Source organism: Lytechinus variegatus, chromosome 15 (genome assembly GCF_018143015.1).
Source record: "Lytechinus variegatus isolate NC3 chromosome 15, Lvar_3.0, whole genome shotgun sequence".
In the NCBI taxonomy this organism is placed as follows: Eukaryota; Metazoa; Echinodermata; class Echinoidea; order Temnopleuroida; family Toxopneustidae; genus Lytechinus; species Lytechinus variegatus.
In genome coordinates this window covers 10,036,204-10,046,910 of record NC_054754.1, presented here as the reverse complement: position 1 = coordinate 10,046,910, position 10,707 = coordinate 10,036,204, and the positions used below count along the sequence as shown (strand labels likewise).

The 10,707-nt window shown below is 36.2% G+C and overlaps 1 protein-coding gene across 1 annotated transcript; it reads right to left on the bottom strand.

Annotated features, from left to right (window-relative positions):
- Window positions 1-330: 330 nt before the first annotated feature.
- LOC121428780 (coiled-coil-helix-coiled-coil-helix domain-containing protein 5-like) lies at window positions 331-9,207 on the bottom strand. Its single transcript, XM_041625601.1, has 3 exons — window positions 9,098-9,207; window positions 5,016-5,156; window positions 331-1,715 (listed from the first exon to the last, which is right to left on the bottom strand). Coding segments are annotated over exons 1-3 (318 nt in total). The 5' UTR covers window positions 9,100-9,207; the 3' UTR covers window positions 331-1,540.
- Between the last annotated feature and the right edge of the window lie 1,500 nt (window positions 9,208-10,707).

Below are 10,707 nucleotides of genomic sequence, written 5' to 3'. Positions count from 1 at the left end.
TTTAATGCTCACACCACCCGTCATCGTCAGTACGCACTCTTGTCAAATGGATTAAAGATGGTTCAAATATGGATTACTATGGTCAGAGAGTAAAAGAGACCTTCCTCTCATTGACACATCAATCTGAATTGTCCTTCATTGGGAAATGAAACAGTTGATACTAACATTACACAGACATCGTGTAAAGTGTTGCCTCATATCGACTACGAATTTTCAACAATCCCTTATATTTATTTATTTACATCAGAATTGCGGCACTGCAATGATTCGGTTTCAAGCATGAAAAGACACTTGAGCAACTACCAGTAAAGTATTCTGGAGTGGTACCCCTCCCCCTAAAAGGCAACCTAATCAACATGTGATCTAATTCAATACTTATTTTCAGTTGATAACTACCATGGTAACAGGTGGGTGTTTCATAAAGCTGGTCGTAAGTGAAGAGCAACTTTAAGAACGACTGGTGATCCTTTCTTGTGGTACATGGTATATATGCGTACACACCAATATGTTCATTGGCGATGGTTTAGCACGCAAGAAAGGATCACCAGTCATTCTTAAAGTCACTCTTAACTTAAAAACAGCTTCATGAAACTGCCCCCAGGGCTCAGTAGCCAACCAAATTCAAGTTTTTCATGATACTTATCATAAAAATGATAGTCTTTGTGTAGTGGGGCCCCAGTTGTTTTGTAATTGAAAGTACCACCACGAAGTAATAAAAAATAAAAAAAACTGGAAGAAAATTTTAGAACTTTAAATGAGAAGTTCTCAATATGAGAAAAAAGAGGTGGATTTTCACCACTTCATTCCAGTACGTAAATACCTGTTTGGCCAGCACAAGATTTTTGTTGCAATTACACAAAATATTCTCCGGCACCAGCAAGCAATTACAGGGTATGAGAAAATTGAAGTTCATGTAGAACTTGCATGAAAATGGGGCATGTATATGTACAGGTAAACTTTATAACAGGTTGACCTTCCATATACTCGGTTAATATTCGCCAAAGTCTATATTTTTTTAGATTATTCTCTCATAAGTCAAATTCCTAGACAGATATGTCATAATTTGGCTGTATGAGACTTCATATATTCGGTATTGAATTTAATCAAAATTTGAATCCTGATAATTATGAGCAATGAGGATGCCACTGAACCTTCACCTCTGACATATTTTACTCCCACTGTCCCAGTGGTAATTCACCCTCTGGATTTCTCTCTTGGCACCACCGACAAATACTCTATCAGCTGGAAATATGAGATTGTGATTCTTCTGCTTCTTCTAGCTATTATCTTCAAAGTGCTCTGCAGCCTATATCAAAGATGATATTAAACTTGCGTGCACATTATGAAGAGTGGGGTGTATAATCACCCAAATAGTTTCACATGAGATAATGGACATTGTCAGGTGGAACTACATCGATGACTTGATTGGGAGTTTCTTTTATTCACAAGAGGATTGTTCTGATTCATCGAAATCCTTGAGTGGAATTAATACCAAGGTGACACAATTCAGGTTTCCCCATCGGCTGGAATACAGCTATCATCACGACTTTTCTACATAGGCATTCTGTATCCTAGAGGCTGTCTTCTCTGCACAGTCCATGAATTGGTGGAGTGGCTTCACACACTTGGTGACATCCTGAGGGTTCTCCTTGAGACATTGGTCGTAGACCTGGTATTCCCTGGCACAGTCATGCTGAATCTTCTGGACAGCAGGACTGTGCAAACAAATAAATACCAAAAACAATAAACATCAATAGTAACGTTTTCTTTACGACAGGTTTCCACTTTAGTTTAACATATAATACTGGATAGGATTAATAAATTAATCCTGAAATGGGGGTGTTTTGGTAAATAACGAAATGTTAATAATATGATTGTTACTAGTAAATGTTTAGTGATTGTATTAAACCAACTGAACTATTTTTACTTCGAACACAGCAACATAAAAAAAAAAGGTTATAATCAGGCGGCATCATTTGCCCCATTTTGGTGTCAGGGAAAATAAGGCCACCTAACAAAAATATCTTTGGGTCATTAATATGCAAATTAAGGTAATTAGTTCTGACATTTATGATGGAAAGTCTACTCTAGATCTACTAATACACATCTAATCATAATGCTTTACATTAAAAAAGTCATTGCTTTATTTCAATCTGCCTGTCGGTGATGGGTGTCTTGAGAGAGTGAAGTGTCTTGAGAGAGTGAAATGTCTTGATTCAGGACAAAGTGTTTCTGTCTTGGTTTAATCTGAGTCTTTTTGGAACCCAACACTGATTCTTTATCAAATCAATCAATAGAGTACCAAAGTGTGACGTCAGTTGCCATGGTGTCATGGCGGGCTGGTTTGTCTGGACACCTTGCAAATGCCTTTGGCTCGTCTGAAGAATAAGTTGCAAGGAATCAAATTTCGATAGCCATTTTCTTCTATGAGAATTTGGCGAGTTCATTTGTTTAGAACCAGGCGCCATGACACCATGACAGCTGACGTCATTATTTTGGTACTCTATTATGCTTTTCACACTATCTTTCTTAACCCCATACTATCTGCTCAACAGTGGTTAATGCCTTAACCCAGGACTATCCCTCAGCTCATGAATATTGATGGTTTTACCAAACAGAGCGTGATTAACGTGCAATTCGACTTTTGTGATTGGCTAATGCTTAGCCCCACTTCTCTTAGCCCTGTTTCGTTTTCACACTGCATCTCTTAGCACCGCAATTGTGGTGCTAGCACCACAATAAGCCGGCTAACCCTGCTTTTTTGCAGGGCCAGATAGTACTGTACTATTTACCGTGCTAGCCCACTTTGCTAAAACGTAGTGTGAAAACGAAGTGGGCTAAGCTTAACCCCGGAAAATTGATGGGGCTATGACCCCCCTTAGCCCCACCAATTTAGGACAAAAAGTGCAGTGTGAAAAGCATATATATGATTACTATTCCAAGAGCAGCCCTACCAAATTATATTCTTATGCTGCAGTCACATTCGTGAAACCCACCCCAGATTAACCACAGGAATGTCGCTGGAAATAACATATCATAATGGGTGGTCCAGTGAGCATTTTATGAAAGGATCTGTCAGACGTTTTTGCATTTTGTAAAACTTTCTTCCTTGTTCTTTCTTTACTTAACCATGCTGATCATCACCCTTTCATTCTGATATTAATTATTCATTTTTATATTGTAAAAAATCCAACTGTCATGGTTGCCATGAATTAATTAACAATAAATTCTATTTTGTCTGACCAGCCCTTATCAGATGATTTCCATAGTAACTGTTCTCAGCCAATCATAATCAAGGACTTTGTAAGATATGACAACTTGTCGGATGAAAAAAAGTGATGAAATGATCCCTGGTGCTGGACCTGACAAGTGTGACATTGGGTGATTTCAAGTACAGTGTTGAAATCTGGTGTTGGTGTTGTGACAACACCAACACCAGCCACAACACCATAAGAAATCAGGCTGGTGTTGGGATTGACCTCGGAAAATATGAAGAATTTCCGGCAGTTCGTGTTGAAGGCTGGTGTTGAATGTCGTCTGCTGAACTCAGCACTGCGGCTGGTGTTGATGATCTACGTGCAATTTCCCCATTCACCAACACCAACCCCCAAGGATTGGGAAAATCATGATTTCAAGTTCGGTGTCTGTTTTCGTGTTGGCAATCTCAAGCTTGTGAACAGGCGGCAAACAAGATGAAACATCCCCGTAAAATAAGCTTTTACATTTAAAGGGGAAGTTCACCCTGACAAAAAGTTTATTGTAAAAATAGCAGAAAAAATAATAAAAAATATTGCCGAAGGTTTAAGAAAAATTCATCAAGTAATTAAAAAGTTATTAGAATTTCAATTATTTGATTTGTGACGTCATATGCGAGCAAAAAAAAATCAATGAAATGTCATTTTCTCAGAAAATTGAAAATGGTTTTCACTGTAAGTTTTGTATGTCAATAGACAAATCATTTCACACCCGATCATGAATAGAAAACAAAATTAAGTCATCAGGAACCATACGAAATTTGAAATTCATGCATTTTATATTACATAACACATGGGGCAGCTGCTCGTTTATGACGTCACAAATCCAAAACTTTGAACTCTAATAACTTTCTTCTTCTTTTACGGATTTTCCTCAAACCTTCACCAATATTTTTTACTATTTTTTCTGCTATTTTTACAACAAAGTTTTCTTCAGGGTGAACTTCCCCTTTAAGATGACCATAAATCATTTGCACTTTATATAATTTGAATTTGATAAATAATAATGTTCACTCTTTCGAATTCTTGAAATAATGAAAGCATTGATATTCTGTACGATGAGAACTTAAAGCGACCTGTCATTGACAAATCATGGGGAAATCAAGGCTTATCTTAGAACAGAGAAGGGATTCAAGTCTTTCACTCTGCTGCATGCCTGGGGGGTGCTATGTAATAGACGCCAGCATGTCTGGGAGGTCTGTAGGAGAGCAATAGTTAGTAGACTAACCAACCAGAAGTAAACTGCGTGTTTTCACTTTGAAACCTTTAACTTCCAAGAGGTTATTTATTTTGGTTTAGCAATCAAGAGACCTGCTATGAGTCTAGGAATTGTTGGAAATGGGAACTGCGATGATCCGAAGTAAATAACCGTCACGAGTTTTGTCAAATTCGCGCTGTCCGAACTTTTATCGCATTAGTCCAACGGCGCTCATGACATGATTATATTATGCAAGTCAGTTAGTTGGCCTTTGCAAATATATTGATTTAATTTCCCCATGATTTGTCAGTGGCTGGGCCCTTTAATGCATTTCTCTCCGATTTCATTTTCATCGTCGAGACTTCTCGCGTGAAGTTGAGATGATTTAGCAGCGCAGAACAGAGGTAAATGATATCAATAACGCAATCGTTATCATTCCTCTGAATCCAGCTTGGTGTTGGAGCTCGGTTCAGCTGCCTTTTTACGCTCTCACCACCAACACTGAACACCGAACTTGAAAGTACCCTGTGTCAAATTGAACAGGCCACATAAAGGGTTCTTACTGATTACTGGAGCAGGCGGAAGCGGCTTCACCAAGGTCTTTGCATTTGTTCTGCCAGTTCTCTGGGTATTGGGCCACACAATTACCATACTCCTCCAGCTCCTTACCGCAGTACTTGAGGACGAGTGTCACAACAGCTTCCCTGGATTAAAAAAAAAGAAGAAAAGTTCAATTTACAAGTCTCGTTTTCCTCAAGGTTGGCCATGGGCTTATCCTTGGCCTACATATATGTTGTTGGATCCTAGTTCACAAAAAGTAATCAATCATTGGGTCGATTTTTCATTAATATTTGACGATAAGTTCAATTTAGTATGGTATGAACTTCTGGTGTTATTCCACACAATAAAAGAGAAAAAAATATTAAACATCCGTGAGGAAGAGTCTACTGTTGACGCTGAAATTCACTCACTTTTATTCCAGGTAAGAAGGCAGTAATTATGGCATTATCGGATAGGATTTCACATGTACATAGAGTTTACTATAAGTTCTAGTAGGATCCATGCTACAGGGTTAAGGAGGGTCGAGGTGATATGGCCCTATGGCCATTTGATTAAAACATGCAATAAAAAAATCATAATTTAATCAAATTAGAGTAAAGAAACGCCTTCCAAGTTGGTAAGCCAAACTATTTAATTTAAATCTTATATTTTTCAACTAGCAAAAAATTTGTAGGTACTTTTGACAAACGAGTGCCTATATACGGCCTTAGCCTAGGCCGAGGCACATCCTCGTACTTGTGGTAGATACATGTAGATTGTTTAATAATTATAGATCAGGAATAAAAAAATAAGGGAAACAGGCCCGATTATGATATTGAAATATATGTGTATCCAAGGGCGGAAATTGTTTTATCGCAACCGGAAACCGACACATGCTCCTGCAACGATTGCTCCGGTGACAAATGCTCCTCAAAATGCGACATTTGCTTTGCCAACATTTGCTCCGCCGACATTTTAGTTCCACCATCTTTGTCGGTAAATATTAAACTGGACACTTTTATCGCCTTTGTGATATTTACGCAATGCAACTTTTAGAGCTATCTGTACAGATAGTGAGGACGGACTGGGCTGACCAGGGACATGAAAAAGTTATAATTATAATAATACAAATTTCGCGTTTAGCGCTCTCATTAATTTTTTAGTTGGATACCTATGATAAATGTCTAGTTTTCAGGTTGAAGTATAAAAAATTTTCAGCTCGAACTTCGCACTCGCGTCAATTAATTAGTTAGAAACCAATCGCGGTTACAAAAAGTGCTTATATAATATCCAGTTCTTAGGCCAGAATAGCAAAAATTTCAGCTCGCGCTTAGTTCTCAAATATACTGTTTATATCCATCCTGTTCATAGTTAAATGAATTGCTTAGAATGTCCAGTTTTCGGGTAGGAATATAAAAAATATACCATTAGAAACCAATTTGTTCACGGTTACAAAAATTGCTAAGAATATCAAGTTCTTAGGTCGGAATATCAAAAATTTCAGCTCGATTGTCACTGGTATTTTTTTTATGAGACAAGTAGAGGACGAAACATACTGCAGATCTTTTTTTCTTGTCCAAGTATCAGTTAAAGACTATTTTTTTTAACCACCCTAATGCTTTAATGTATGAACTGTCTATACATCAATGTCATGAAAGTGGATTTTTCATCGCATTTTTAATACAAAGGCAAATTCCCTCAATGTAGTTTTACCAAATCCAGGTTTAGAATTATTCAAATAGTTGTTCAGACATGCCCTCCATTATGACTGAAACAGACATCCCTATGATCTTCAAAATCCTAATTAAAAACAACTTAACAATTCCTTAACCTATCGTAAGCTATACTTATTTTTACCTATATCTTGATATTTGAATGATTTCATATCCCCCGGTTCTATGGATGCAAAATTATGTATACCATGACATTTTTGCAATCTATTCTTTTGTTTATTTTTTTAAAGATATAAACCTGATACATGCAATGTATTCACTCATCTTAATTTGTTTCACATATATATTAACAGTGATAAAAACACAGCTTATATTTTGTTAAGATCATTCACCATTTTTAAACGCTGTCCTTATACATGTTATGTGCGAAATTTATTTTTGGTAGTTTTATACCCATGTTTTGACAAGCATTTGGCATAGCATGACGAGGTCCTGTTTTAGCTGTAAATGCTTTATTATTATGATTTTTCCTTTGTCATATTGTGAATGATTTTCGACCTTGTTTTCTATTTTGTTTTTATAAACTGTGTTGGCTAGGTTTTGACATGTCGGAAAAATAACTTTGTAAAAGAAAGTGATTTTTTTAAGTCGTTCATTGTCATTTGTTATTGTAATTTGTATGTAGTTCTCAACCTTTATGCATGATCATATTTTAACAGATTATTTTGTTGCAGTTTGAGGTTAGTTCAGCATGATCTGAATGGCTCCAAGGCACGTCACAAGTCTGTAAAAAAACAAATTTTTAAGAGGGGAGTTTTTTTTCAAAGTGCATGTCATTGAAGGGGAAAAAAATAATAAAAGAAAATGGAGTGAAAGTGACAGGAAACACCTTATTAACGAGATTGTAAAACTTTCATTAGTTTTCAATTCAATTAGAGGGATAGGGAAAAGTTAGAATAAACAGTGAAAACAGACCAAAATAGCATTCGAACGGGAAGAATGAGATAGGAGAAGGGAGAGGGTGTAAAAGGATTAGGAACAGAAAATTTTGCCTGATGCACCGTATTATCCAGCCCCCTAAATTTTTAGCTCGTTACGCCACCTGACTACCCTTTAGCATGAAAGGGAAATTAGTTAAAATGGCAAGGGAAAAATGAAAAGGGATTTAATAACAAAACCGGGTTTCCAAAGATTGAAATTAAAGAACGAGAAGAAAGATGAATTGTGTTTATATATAAACGAGTTTATATAAGGTTGCTAAATTTTATGCAATACATGTACTACTACTACTTGATGAAATTTTCATCTAATGATATTATTTTCTGGCTCGCTTCGCTCCTTGCAGACTTTTAACAATTTTTTTTCAAATCTATATCACTCGTGATTTGATTAAAAAATCTGCCATCTGTAATTGAATTGACAAAAAAAGTGCACCCCATTAGTAAGGTTGTCTCTTCCAAAATAGACGTTTTATTTCGATTTTGAATGATGTAGCCTATTTCTTTCCATCATATAAAAGACCAAAATTATTAGGGGGACATTTGATAATGTGCCCCCTACTACTTTAGGTAAGGGGGTTATGTCCCCCTGGGATTTGCGCCCATGTTGGAGGGGGGGGTGTTGCACCTCCCTTTCGGAATCATTTTGGAAGAGTGTAAATACTTGCTGTGATCTCGATCTCATACCTATAAAAATAGAACAGAAGAACGCCTTGAACACAGGCCAAAATGCCTAATGATTTGTCAGCGGGATTAAGAACTCTTGTAAGGGGCGCTCTATTTATAAATAAAGTTGCATGTGTAGCTGTCTATGGCAACGTTTGTCGCAAATATTTACTGAGAATTGTGAGAAATGGTCTGAAAATTCAACAAAAGAACCAGTGAGTACCAATTAAACATTATCAATATATTTAATACAACATATTTGATCAGTATATTTTAACAATTTCTAGATAAATAATGCTTAGTTCTGGGCGAGTGCCCAGTGTGCATCATCTGAAGAAACCGAGCTTTCTCTGCATTTACTTTTACGCACGACAGAGTGAGTGCATTATTTAATAGCAACACAGAAACAAATTTTTAAAAAGTTAAAGGTTACAGTAGTTTTGTTGGACTTCTCCCGGGACTTAGTTCTATTCTAGTACTCTACCGCACTAATTTGCTCGAGCGTGCAATATCAATTTTCGTTGCGCACCTTTTGCACTCCCGTGCAGTGCACCAAAAAAGTTGGATGTCAATCACGATGCTTAAAAATACAGAGCTATTTTATAATATAACATAACACAATTTCCAGCACATGGGACTGGATCTAGGCCTAGGCTGATTCGACTATAATAAATTTGATAAATCTAACCGATTATCGTCTGCGATGAAATGACAAATATATCTAGATCTACACGAAATTAAGTCATAACATAGAAAAAATAAACTTACATTATTTTGTACCTCTGTCCTCTTGATAATGATAACACAAAACTAGTGGGTAAAAATGCGAGCTAGCCTAATTATGGTAGGTAATCGCCGAGGTAATCGTTTGCGGCCGGCCGCCGGCGCGGCCGCGCGCGCGCGCGGCAGGCGAATTTTTAGGATGGCCCATAGAGTTATATAAACCTAATTTAACTCTATGGGATGGCCACAGAAGAATAATGAATTATTCATGAGTGGTTCGCTTCTTGCGATCAATTAGTCTTTGATTCAAGGGTATAGGAGACCCTTATAAGCTTCTCTTCTTAAAATAATTAAAGCAATTGATTATTATTCTAAATCACCACTTTTGATTATGAAAATTCGTTATTTGTTGTGTTTTTAAAGTAATTTAGTGTTTTTCGACGGAGGAATACTCGGATATAGAAGCTTCAGGTTAGGATATGTCTGTAAATTTATAGGCTAAATGTAGGTGACGACAATGGTGTATACTCAAATCTCTCCGGTCCCCCCTCTCTCTCTCTCCTCCCATATACACATGTGTGGTGAAATGAGGTTGACATGACAATGCTTGGCTTATTTTTCTTGTTCGTCGGGATAAATGCTTGATTTTTTTTACACTGTCAGTTTTTATTCAAGTATTCATCATAATGACAAATATGCTCAAAAAACTTTTGAGCATTCTGGTGAATGATCCCTAGTATGTCTAGACCGGGAGTCTAGAATGAAAACGAATGCAACTTTATTAGCGTTTTTTTATCAAAAGTTATATGTTAACGATTTATTGAGTGTGTATATGTTGTATAACTCGCCACAGAATGGGTGGTTGCACTGTGCAAGTTTTCTCTCCACTCTCTCTCTCTCCCCCTCTCTGAGTCTCTCTCAGCTTTTCATGCTTTGTTCATATAATTTCGTTTTCATCTGCATTTTTGAAAACGTATATTCTGTTAAATTCTTCTTGGCTAATATTATTAGCACAACACGTGCAATGTTGATAATCTTCAGATCTATCTGCAATTTAATCAAATGAATATTGATATTCTGTTTATGATTTTGAAATTAACATATTAATAAAATTATGAAATACATGTTATGAAATTATCCATTCATGTATTTATCATCTGCCATGCATCACTGACCACATAATATTATATAACATCATAATCACCCCTCCTCTCTCTTTCTATTTTTGATTAAAAAGAGACAAATCAAAGAAGCATAACACTGAAAATTTCATCAAAATTGGACTTAAAGGACAAGTCCACTCTAATAAACAAAAAACTTGATTTAAATAAAAAGAGAAAAATTCTGCAAGCATAACACTGAAAATTTCATCAAAATCGGATGTTAAATAAGAAAGTTATGGCATTTTAAGTTTTGCTTATTTTCAACAAAATAGTTACATGAACGAGCCGTTACATCCAAATGAGGGAGTTGATGACATCACTCACTCACTATTTCTTTTGAATTTTATTATATATGAACTATGAAATATTTTTATTTTCTCGTGATTGTCATGTGAAATTAAGTTTCATTCCTCCCTGAACACGTGGAATTCCATTATTTTAACATTTTGTGCTTCAGGCAAGGAGGTCCTAATCGTCAAATTCGTAAAAAAA